General features: G+C 45.0%; 1 protein-coding gene across 1 annotated transcript in view; it reads right to left on the reverse strand.

The window, feature by feature from the left end:
* Window positions 1–2,952: 2,952 nt before the first annotated feature.
* Window positions 2,953–12,580, reverse strand: part of LOC307090644 (G protein-activated inward rectifier potassium channel 1-like) — a gene marked incomplete at both ends in the record, with an annotated part of 14,790 nt that continues 5,162 nt past the window's right edge. Inside the window, 2 exons of the mRNA XM_079757384.1 lie at window positions 2,953–3,599; window positions 5,255–5,471. Coding sequence (XP_079613510.1) covers window positions 2,953–3,599; window positions 5,255–5,471 — 864 coding nt within the window. The remainder of the gene's footprint in view (window positions 3,600–5,254; window positions 5,472–12,580) is intronic.

Raw genomic sequence — 12,580 nt, forward strand, 5'->3', positions numbered from 1 at the left:
GTAATTGTACACTAAGCAGCCTTTCCACCTCTGATTTATCTTTATGAGAGTCTACAATAGCGGAGTCATCTGCAAATAAAAACAGATTACAATCTAATCTAGGTCCCTTCCACATCCACCACCTGTTCTCTGCCAACCAGGTATAACCTCACCCACTGGAGAGATGTAGGAGAAAATCCCAGGGCATTGAGTTTGGGATATCATACTGAACTGTAATGGGGCGTGAGGTTGGACCCAAGAACAGCACAGACTGAGACCAGCATTGGAACAGTTCAACAGTTTATTTTCCATGCGGGGAATCCAAGCTAACTGGAGACAGACAAGGGGCGAGCAGGCAGAGGGGTCAGGGACAGAAGGCTGTTCAGGTTACCAGGTCAGGAATGATGAGGATGGGTCAGGAACAAGCAGGATCGAAACCAAGGAAGCAATCCGGGAAAAGAGAGCTTTGCATGCTGCTGAAGACAATCTGGCAGAGACTGAGTGGAAGGAGTGGCTTTAAATAAGGTGAGGGAACACAGGTGAAGGTGGTTGCACTGATGAGGTGGGCGTGGCAGGCAGGTGATCAGGAGAAGTACTGGCAGGGCTGGCAGTGGGATGGAAAGCCAGGAGCGGATCACGACACTGAACTGTGTCAAAGGCCTTTTGAAGGTCTATTAACACCATGCCACAAAAGTTCCCCTTATCCAACTCTTTCCTAATAAAGTCTGTATGATAATGTAGAAAGGTTTCAGAAGAATGTTTTTTTCTAAAGCCTGATTGGATGTCAAACAAGAGCTTCTGCTCTCCTATATAACTGTCTATTTGCTCATAAATGATGCTTTCAACAATTTTTGATATTGTACACAGGATAGATATAGGGCCGAAATTTCCAGGATCAGATTTCAGGTTTCAGGAAATGTTTATTTTTAATTGATACATGTATAAGATGGGTTATGACAGAAGTGTTTATTTCAGCAGCATCCCTGAGACATTTGGCAGTGATGTTGTCAAAAGCAGTAGCCTTGGAAGGATTCAGGCCTTTGAGTTTTTTTTGTACCAACTTCTCTGTTACTTCTTTGAAAGAAAGTGTTTGGCTGGACTCCCTTTTCTTGATAAAACTTATGCACCTTCTGTGGATCACTAAAAACATCAGAAGTAGATGGAAGCTTCTGCGCCAGGTTACTTGCAATTGTTGTGAAGAAACTATTAGGTATTTGCCACCATTTTTGGACCCATTAATATCTAGGCCTATTTGACTTTGTTTTTGCTTAGTGTTCTCTTTTGTCCCCAAAGGCCTAAGAGTTGCCCACAATTTCTTTGGATCCTTTTTATGCTCCTAAATTTTTGACCTAAAAAAAATATTTTTCACCTCATCCACCATTCGCACCAGATTTGTAACATTTGATCGGAGACCTCTTAACTTTCCTGGTACAGTAGGTTAAAAAATGGTCACTAATTCCATACACAATGACACCACTTTGTAGGATTTTACATGTGTCGGATACCATGACATGGTCAATATGTCATGGTATCTTTTTTTTTTTATTTTCTTTTTATATTTACTCCTCACTTTGACTAAATCTTGTAAAGTTGTCCGACAGGGGAAATTCTCTGTAAAATTCACTGAGTCTGCTACTTCTGACAAAAACGCTGTGGTAGCGAAACTATGAGCTTTGACATTGACATTGCTAAAGGGTTACGTGGGTTTTGACATCGCCCCTTGCTCATGCTCTTATGGAACCTAAAGTCTGTGTTTTGAAAAACCTTCACAACTGTAATGACTTCTCAGATCATATTTATTTTCATTGGCAGAAGTTCTCCTGCCTAAATGGGGCTGTACTTACACTTTAACTATTGCCTGATGTCACACCAAAATTGTGCCGGGGGCGAAAATTGTACCGCCTACGTAATCCACGTTCGAAAGTTCCAAACCTGCCTGGCAACAGACGATCGCGTCGAACGATGACGTAGGAAGGTTCATGAACATTCGCGAACCTTCGCACTCATTCATTGAGCGTCACAAGATGAAATAACATTAAACAGATAGCACTTATTTTACAAATGACATTTTTTTAGCGTTGCTAACTTTATATTTGTATTGTATTTAATTGTTTAATCGCATTTAGCTAGTAAACTGAGTGTATTAACACAAGCTAGCTAAACAATGATACACTTTAAACACTCAGTTTACTAGCTAAATTCAATACAATACAAATATAAAGTTAAAACAAGTGTTATCTGTATTATGTTATTTCGTCTTTGGCAACAGGAGCGCGAATGCCGGCAGCAGTCCGGAGGAGGAGACATGGAGGAGAAAGGGATTGTACTCCCGGAGCTGAGCTGCCGGTCTGCCACCGAGCTCTCCCCGCCGGCAGCTCAGCTCCCGGAGGACAACCGCTGGAGCAGCCGGGAAGCTTCGGCGGCACTTCAGTTATTTGTCATCATAATATTAATTATCATGCATTCAATTGCATTATTAAATACAATATATAAATCCCCTGATTTATTTTAGGTTTATAAGATTCTCTTACAATTGATGACAGTGTTTAAGATCATATTAATATATCAGATCAATATGTATCAAATTACTGCAGTTATAAAATAAATAAAACAAATATAAACATATAGATCAAAATATAAAAACAAACATGAATATATGATTAAATAAAGAGATATAGTAATGCATAATGACACCACAGCAAAAGTCACGTTAGATAACAAGACATTAAAATCAAACTTTAAAATGTGGCTTGTGTTTTGATTATGCAGGGAGGGTTCTTGTAATAGTGTATTAAACTATTATGTGACGTTGCAAAGGGACACATACAGTCTATGTACAGAGAGAGTTTGAATAGCTTGTAGACCTTTGTCCTGCTCTTCATGGCAACGGTCAACAGACCCCCTACAATGCCCTTTATTCCTGATTAAAATACAACCAAACAGACCCCAGATTTTCTTGATACCTGCCAGAAGTCAACGGTTCATCCATCGGAGCTCAGCTGGCAGATGGTCGGGGACCTGCTCCGGAGGGGGTGGCCTCTGCCTCTCCACCTCCCCCTCCCCTGACCCCAGGAGCTGCTCCTCCGGGGGCCAGTGGGTGGGCGTGGAGCTGGTCCGCAGCCTCTGGATCCTCAGCGGCAGGTCCCACAGGCTGGAGGCCTTCACCCCGGGCAGCGCCAGGCCGGCCTTGGGCCCCCGCCATAGGTGCTCCTCCTTGGTGGAGCTCAAGCGCTGGAGCTTGCTGGGCAGCCTGGTGGAGGAGGTGGAGGAGGTGGAGGTGGTGGAGGTGGCCTGGTCCTCAATGAGGTTCACACAGTCCACTGACATCATCCTCTCCCGGCGACTCCCGCCTCGCACCTCACAGCCTCCCCGTCCCTCCCTCAGGGGCCGGGGGTTGGAGCTGGAGGTGTCCACGGCCAGCACAGTTCCGGGCGAGGTGAGGGCCGGCTTCTCCTCCTGCTCCTTGACGCTGTGCGGTGATGTGGGGACCTCAAAGTTGTTGTGGAACTGGGAGTAGTCCACCCGGAAGAAGCCATCCTCCAGGGACATGACTGGGAGGAAGCGATGGCCCCACAGCACCTCATCCTCGGTATAGGATGTCCGGGCCTGGCACGTCATCCCTGGGAGGGGGAGGAGAGGGGGAGGAGGGAGAGGAGGGGGGGAGGGAGAGGAGAGGGAGAGGGAGAGAAGAGGGGAGGAGGGAGAGGAGGGGAGGAGGGAGAGGAGAGGGGGAGGGAGAGGGGAGGAGGGAGAGGAGAGGGGGAGGGAGAGGAGAGGGAGAGGGAGAGAAGAGGGGAGGAGGGAGAGGAGGGAGAGGAGAGGGGGAGGGAGAGGGGAGGAGGGAGAGGAGGGAGAGGAGAGGGGGAGGAGGGAGAGGAGAGGGGGAGGGAGAGGAGAGGGGGAGGGAGAGAAGAGGGGGAGGGAGAGGAGAGGGGAGAAGGGAGAGGAGAGGGGGAGGGAGAGGAGAGGGGGAGGGAGAGGAGAGGAGAGGGGAGGGGGAGGGAGAGGAGAGGGGGAGGGAGAGAAGAGGGGAGGAGGAGAGGGAGAGGGGAGGAGGGAGAGGAGAGGGGGAGGGAGAGGAGAGGGGGAGGGAGAGGAGAGGGGGAGGGAGAGAAGAGGGGAGAAGGGAGAGGAGAGGGGGAGGGAGAGGAGAGGAGGGGGAGGGAGAGGAGAGGGGGAGGGAGAGAAGAGGGGAGAAGGGAGAGGAGAGGGGAGGGAGAGGAGAGGGGGAGGGAGAGAAGAGGGGAGGAGGGAGAGGAGAGGGGGAGGGAAAGGAGAGGTGGGGAGAGGGGGAGGAAGAGGAGAGGGGGAGGAGGGAGAGGAGAGGGGGAGAGGAGGGAGAGGAGAGGGGGAGGGAGAGGAGAGGTGGGGAGAGGGGGAGGAGGGAGAGGGGAGGAGGGAGAGGAGAGGGGGAGGAAGAGGAGAGGGGGAGGAGGGAGAGGGGAGGGGGAGGGAGAGGAGAGGTGGGGAGAGGGGGAGGAAGAGGAGAGGGGGAGGAGGGAGAGGAGAGGGGGGAGAGGAGGGAGAGGAGAGGGGGAGGGAGAGGAGAGGTGGGGAGAGGGGGAGGAGGGAGAGGGGAGGAGGGAGAGGAGAGGGGGAGGAAGAGGAGAGGGGGAGGAGGGAGAGGGGAGGAGGGAGGGGGAGGGAGGGGAGAGGAGAGGGGGGAGGCAGACCCACAGGTAATGTCAGGCAGCTAAAACCAAGGTAGAAGAATTAAAGGTTGATTAGCCATTTCCAGATCTTTCCATGGGGGACATCCCACATGGAAATATCAACTGACAGGTTGATTCACCTTCACTCTCACTTGTGAGGTCACTAATGGGTATATTTCGAATTGGCTTGTTAAGAATATTAAAAACTAGGGGCCCTTTAATTCAATGGATCAACAAGAGGAGGACATTGTACAGTTTTTGACCGTTGTGATCGAACCATCATAACCATCTCTCCAGGCTTCACTAGAACGTGATATCGATTGTTCATCACACAAGGCAGTATTGTCCTTTAAATGTGACCCATATGGATGAAAGGAGGGAGATGGAAGAGGATGAGGAAATGAAATCCGGAGCTCAGGGGGACATCTTAGAGCGCGCTATTGAATATTTGAAGAGGGTGAAATTAAACAATAATCAAATCCCAAGACCAAGGGAGTGACACAGATTGTTTCCCATTTGATGTGTTGATGTGTTTTAATCTTTTGCTCGATTGAATGTGATTATGAAGAATGAAGACGGAAATAAACGAGAGCTAAGCTAAAACTCTTCTTCCATGTTGTTACCCGTGGTCTCCACGATGCCCTCCAGGATGACCACGATCTCAAACTGCTCGCTGCAGAGGGAGCGCTGGGAAAGCTCGAAGAAGGGGCTCCGGCTGGTGATCTGGTGGCAGATGGTGAGCGGAGACACCAGGAAGAGCTGGTCCGCCCCCGTGCCGAAGCCCACGTCCAGCTCACACTGGTCCAGGGGCAGGAACTCCCCCTCAGGGGTCTGCCTGGACTGAGGACCAGAGAGTCAAATGGGTGCCACAAACACTTCAGGTACACAATTCTACTATAACAGTAATATATATATACATAAACCTCCTGGTCTCACACTCAATAGAGTTGATCTCATATTATTTGTTTTAGATTCAATTTCTACTTCTCCATTATTTTAGATCTGTGTTTCAATATTCTCTTGATTTTGTCTGAAACTAGTCCAGTATTTCTGACTAAACTAGAATTCTCTCTCTCCAGCCAGGATATCATTTAGAGAGAGCACTTTGCCAGAGTCCTGCTGTGCTTAACCATATGGAACCTAACCCCGCTGACACCCTGGGACTGCACAACCATTTCAGCAAGTGGTGGCAGCCCGCAGCAGAGATAGATTTCATTAGTTTAACATTAGAATCTCATTGGCTGGTAACATTCATTCAGACAAGCACTCCACATCTTTATTTTATTTTTTAATTTTAAGTGAGTTTTCCCTCTCTTAATGTATAGGTTTCAATGAAAGACTAAGATGTAACAGAGGCGTTTTGGTTGAGGTTAGAGGTTAGGGGTTATAATTTCTATATATTGTCCTGCCTGGCAACTTAAAGTGCCAATCTCGAATATCTACAAAGATCCTCATGTAAATAAATGTCAGGTAGCTGTTGTCGAATAAGGGAACACAGTGGTGATTGAGCCTATGGCCACCTTGCATTTGTACAAACCTGTTTTGTGCTTCACTCTGCTCCCAGAATACTGTTAAATGTGCAATGACAGAAGCCTAAAGCTGGAAGAACACAAGTGTACTTGACAGCGATGGAACACCCATCCCTTCCAATCCTAGAAGCTCGACAGTGATGTTACAGAATTAATTAGGTGAATTGCTTTGCTGCTTCATTGATTTCATGATAAATGAGACACTTCCAACCCATTTTACTTTAAATAGGAACAACTTATAAATGAAAAAAAAAACAATCGCATTTCCCTCCCACTCAAACATATTTTGAATGATTAAAAAAACTAAACTCCATTGTTAACTTTTGCAGTGGGTAACCCTTCCTTTTACAGTCCCCTAATTATTAGGTATTTACCCGGTGAATATATGTTAAATCATAGTGTATTACTGGGTAATTACCACTGGTAATAAGAAGGTAAATACAGAGGAATTACAGCTGAAGTACGAAGTAAAACCTCCACTAGTACCCATCAACTCAACTAAGTACCGTGTAGTTGTAACTGTTTTAGGTTGGTAATAACTCAGATATTATTGTGGACTTCTTAGGAAATTAGGCAACCAATTCTTAGAAACACCTATTAATTCAAGTTACACTTGTAGTTATCCAAGGTTTATGTTGGTAACAGCCCAAGTTTAATGATGTACTATCTAGAAATTAGCATAGTACTTTCCAATAAATTACTTTTTCTTACATAGTTATTATTCATAGCTACACCGATTTAGAAAGGGTTAATTCGTTTCATTTACCTTAGAAACTATGGAATTACTTACCTGGTAACAACCTCAGCAGGAACCGTTTACCTCTAGTGTCATGGTACATCTTCTTAAAAACTGGGTACGAAGCCGTTTGTTTACATGGTGTTACCAGGTTATTACCATATAATTTGTAATAGATACATTCCATTGTCGATGCAGTTAACTGGAACTTGTACCATGTATGTTCTGCAACTTTACTAAGTAAAACATGACAATTTACCCAGTATGTTAGCTGAAACTGTACTGTAAAAGGAAGCCTTGTTTGTTTCCATGGTATTACCACGTTCTTACCTCATAATTTGTAATAGATTATTCCCTTTTCCATGCAATCAACACAAACTTGTACCATATATGTTCTGCAACGTCGTTCACCAGTAGTTAAGCACTTTAATTTTTGTAATAAAACTCCAAACCACTGTTGATGAAAGGCATATTAAAATTAAACAAAATCAAAGGCTTATCTTTCAAACAATGCATGTCTCACAAACAGGCACTGAACACTGAAAAAATCGGACAAAAAAGAGCCGTCCACATCAACTCAATTTAAATGTTACTGATGGTGTTTTGATAAAACACATGACAGTGTTATGGCAAGTGACCAAAATGCAGACTGCTTCAACCTCTACAATTTGAATAAGTGGCGAATGCCATGCAGCAATCTGCCTATAGGAGCATCTTTGTGGTCATTCACAAACCAATGAGTCCACTCGATGAATGAGAGATGGCTCTTTAGTGTCCTCTCTGTGCGGTTTCCCTGCAGTCTCCACACCTGGGATTTGTAGGCTGACCAAGCCCTGACCAGGGGTCTCATTTACAACCGTTGCGTACGCACAAAACGGGGCAGAAAGTGGCGGACGTGACTTTCCACGGCAAGGTTGTGATCTATAAAAAACTAACTTGACGGGAGAATGTGCGCAGCCCTAAGCAAACTCTGACCCATGCGTACGCATGGTTTGGAGGAAAAGGAGAATTGACGACACAGACGGTGTGGTGGTGAACTGAAGTCAGACTGAAGAAATGTAGAGTGAGAAGAACGATTATGTTTTATCATCGCCCTTCATACGTTTAATTTCAACCCGTACCATGCGTTAAATCTATGTCATCAGAATAATTGAAGTCAACTGCGTTATTTCTCAGTTATAACTCCAGAAACATCTCCTTAGAATCAAAATCATAATTTTAAATCAGAATTCTCTATATTTAATCCCGTCACTCCATACTGTCCTGACGGCGCGACTGCATGGAATAAAGCATCTGTCCAACGTGTCAATAACATAATATTTGTATGTGACACTGTAAACACATAATCAAATGTCAATTAAATCCCAAGTGTGGAAAACCAAGCCACATACTCCTCATCGCAATCGTTATATTATTGTCCGTTCCTCTTGATGCTTTTCATGACAAATCAGGCATTAAAAAGGGGTTATGTTCAAGAACATTTTACGTGGGTGATTACAAACTGATTATCCAAGGTGTTCTCGGTCAGTCGTATTACCGTAACCCTATATATACAGCGGTGAGCCCCGTGCGTAATGCTGCACCATGGCACTGCTGGAGGACCATGCAAATGGCAGGGTTCAGAGGGAGAGGGTCTTCAGGGACCATAACGATTTATTGGTAATAAAAATATGTACCTTTATGTCAGACCACTTCTTTTTTAATTCTGGGACTGTGCGCTCCGTGCCACTGACAGAGTTCAATGCTGCAGCAACATGTTACCACTCACTCTGCTTTTTGTTGTCAGTGATCCCAATCCTGTGACCGCCGAGCAAAACTACCTTTCGGGCCTCCATCTCACCCACAAGTGTCTCCACTTCAACCTCCGTGAAATTTCGCTTTTTTGCTTTTCTCAGTCCTTCTGCCATTGTTTCCAATAAGACTTAATACTTGCATCTGAGTCTGTTTTATATGCATATCGCATTCATGAGGTTGTTTGCATTGACCATTTATGGTTAAAAAGGGGCGTGTACAGGGCGGAACGTGAAGCTGATTCAGCTGCGCACACTTGTAGGCACTCTGTGATTTATAAAGCATAGATTGCTTAGAGGTGTGCGTACGCAGGGTTTTAGAAGTCTGAATATTTTTTGACGCACGCAAAACTTGGCTTTTGGGCGTACGTACAATTTTAGTAACGATCCCACGCAGTTTTATAAATGAGACCCCAGGTACCTCCAAATCTCCCTTTCCATACTGTGATAAAGTATCAGAAGACAAGAAAATAAACATTAGGACTGTCAATTAATGAACATTTCTAGAACATGTAAAACTCAAAGATTATTTTTTGCCAGTCAAGAAAGGATGCTGGTCCTCTGGCCATTGTGTTTGGTCATATTAAAAAGAAAAAAGGCTTTGCCATAAATACAGTTAATAGGACAGGAGGGGACAGGCTGTTAGCTCCCGTTAGCACTTTAGCATCGAGCTAGCGGAGCTTCTGTCATTCAAACAACTCGGACATGTTGTTTAAAACCTATAACACCCAACTTATTAAAATATCCGGATTTAATCGGGCTCTGTCCCATAAATACAGTTAATGGACGGGAAGCGGGAAGCGACAGGCTCTGTTAGCCCCAGTAGCAGTCTACGTTCACTGCAGAAACCAATCTCTCAACTTGGCGAGTGTGCACTGAACTAAGGTCAGGGATGTTTGTAACTGTCTAGACACGGCCCAAGTAATAGTAAACTTCATCACTGCCTCACTGAAGCGCCTACAGTGCTTAATGGCAAACAATCACTACCAAAAATGCCTGCAGAAATTCTGCAACCCCCACTGGTCTCAGCGTGAGTCATGTACAGTGTGTCTTCTGTCATTGATCAATATGAGGACATTTTAACCACGATGGTTGAATTAAAATAGGAGGGAGACAGCAAGTGCAGCTCGAAAGCGACCTCCCACCCAAGAGCAATGGAATCATTTGATTTTATTATATGCCTTGTGATGTGGTTGCCTTGTGACGTGGTTTAATCTGTCAATTTCAGCTTGGCATGTATTTTTGGAATTTTAAATTGCTGAAATAAATGTTGTTGTTGTTGACTTCTAACCAGGGGCGGATGGTGTATAGGGGCGATTTGGGCGACGCACTACCAACTGGGAGAAAGAGGATTTTTTTTTACAAAGAAGGGAAAGTCCTACACCCAAGGATTTTCAACAAATTGGTACGAAAAAAAAAGCTGACTAGCAGGTTGTGAAGAAGCTAATGCAGTCTTCTGCTACCACTGCCTACTCTTCCAACCTGACGACAGACAGCACTATTTGGGTATCGACTGGTGTGACAGAGATGCACCATCTGTCTTAGAAAATCAAGAAGCATGAGATGTCAAAGATCCACATGGATAGCTGCTTGAGATTTGCGACTCTTGGGAGGGTGAACATTGCCACTCAACTGGTTGAGGGATACTGGCTAGCTGTTCGTCGCCACAACTATGAGGTGAGCAAGAACCGACACATCCTCAACCGGCTCATCCAATGTGTGAAGTTTTGTGGAGTGTTCGAGTTGGCTTTGTGAGGCAAGGATGAGACGGCGGGCTCCACAAACCCAGGTATTTTTCTTGGATTAGGGGGACATCGTGGCACAGTTGGATGAAGTTTTCGATGACCACCTGAAAAATGCCACGGTGTTCAAGGGCACATCCAAGGCGGTGCAGAACGAGCTTTTGGAATGAAAGGATTGTGGAGGAGGTCAAGTCAGCTCGCTATCTGGCCATCCAAGCTGATGAAACTACGGACGTCTCCACGCAGACACAGCTGGTGCTTGTGCTCAGATACATTGATGACAACCATGCCGTGCAGGAACGTTTTTTTGAGTTTATTCCCATCTCGGATTCAACGTCAGTTTCAATTGCCAGTGTACTTTTGGAGAGACTGAACCAGCTTTTGGCCGACGACAATGACAAAATGAAGAGCGTTGCACAAGCGTACGATGGTGCCAGTGTGATGAGGGGAGAGAGGGCTGGTGTGCAGCAAAAGGTGCGTGAACATTTTAAGAATGCCCATTGTGTGCATTGCTATGCACATCAGCTTCATTTGATCATGCAGCAAGCTACCTCCCGCATCAAAAAAGTCAACGTTTTCTTTTCCGATCTGAGCGGTATTGCTTCATTCTTTTCCCGGTCACCGAAACGGTGCAGCGTTCTTGACAAGATGGTTTCACGAAGACTGCCCAGAGCTTTATCTACAAGGAGGAATTTTAACAGCAGGATCGTCAACACTGTGTACGAGAACCGAGATGACCTCCTTGAATGTTTTGAAGCCATCAAGACGGGTTCACATGGTCCATTTGACCAGCTCAGCGTGAGAGAGGCATCTGGCTACGTGAGGATGCTACAGGCAACAGAAAAAATGTGTGTGAGTGAAGTTGCCAACACAATAGATTGGCCATAACACACTCACCCCTTTTAGAATCACATTCTCTCTCTCTCTCTCTCTCTCTCTCTCTCTCTCTCTAACACACATACAGATAGAGACAGAGAGAGAATGTTAACTTAATTCCCAATTATTATTGATGTATTTTCACTTTTAATCTTGCTGAATTCTACAAGGCAAATAAATTAGGTCAAAACTTAGTTCCCCGGCTCCATTCGTCTTTGTAAGGAAATGTTCTATTTTCTCTTTATTATTTTGTCAGAATGCACCAGATTGCTTCGTTTGTATGTGAAAATCACAAAGTATTCGGGGGGAGGACGCCCCCAGTATTGGATGCGTTTTAATAAAACACATCCAATACCACTGAATGTCCAGCTGGTGGCGCCACTGAGGCTAAAGTAACGATGCTTTTAGCGCCCTACGTGTACACCTGGAGCCCTCGGTAGCTATGAGTGTTTTCACAACGTTCGTTACGCAACGCTGCTTTTGTGACACGGTGTGAAAACTGTCTAATGCTCATACGACAAACTTCACAAACAACTTAGGCTAACGATGCTTTCGGGAAACTGGGCCCTGGTCAGCAAAGCCCTGATGTGTTGATGGTTTTACTAGTAATTTTTTTACCAGATACCAAGAGGACAGCCGAGAACGCAGGCAATCGATTGTCACACGGGAAAGAGGATAGCCAATTGGGATAACATAATACTCACCATTCATCAGGTAATCATAACGCAGGCCAAAAGTGAGCTGATATCCTTATTTGAAGGAACAGCTTGTAGAGTTAAAGAAATCCCCAAAAACAATTGCAAAAGCTAGCCTAGCTAGTTCCTCCTGATCGACATAGCATGTTCATTTAGGCTACATGATTTTGATCGTGTTTTTTTATTTTTTTTATGATTTTACTATATAAAGCATGATTATGTTAATGAAGACATTCCTCACTGAAATTCAAATTGAAAGGCAGAATAGTCCGTAGTACAGCATAAAAACAGCAAAAAGTAATGATCTTCACAGAGCGAAGGTCATGCACTCACCGACCTCCCCCCCTCCCTCCGTCTGTCACGACATGTGCGTAATTGTGTCACTCAAAAAATAGCCAATCAAATCATTTGTTTACCGGAAGAGCGATTTGGAATGAGAAAATGGCTTACTCGAAAATTAGGAAAGTTGACCACGAAAACAGACATTTTAAAGATGAATGGACTGACCAATACATGTTCATTCTCCCGCAAGGCAGTACTAAACCTTTGACCGCCGATAAAAAGCGGGAATATAAGCGGCA

Source organism: Pollachius pollachius (assembly GCF_949987615.1).
Source record: "Pollachius pollachius genome assembly, chromosome: 19".
NCBI lineage: Eukaryota > Metazoa > Chordata > Actinopteri > Gadiformes > Gadidae > Pollachius > Pollachius pollachius.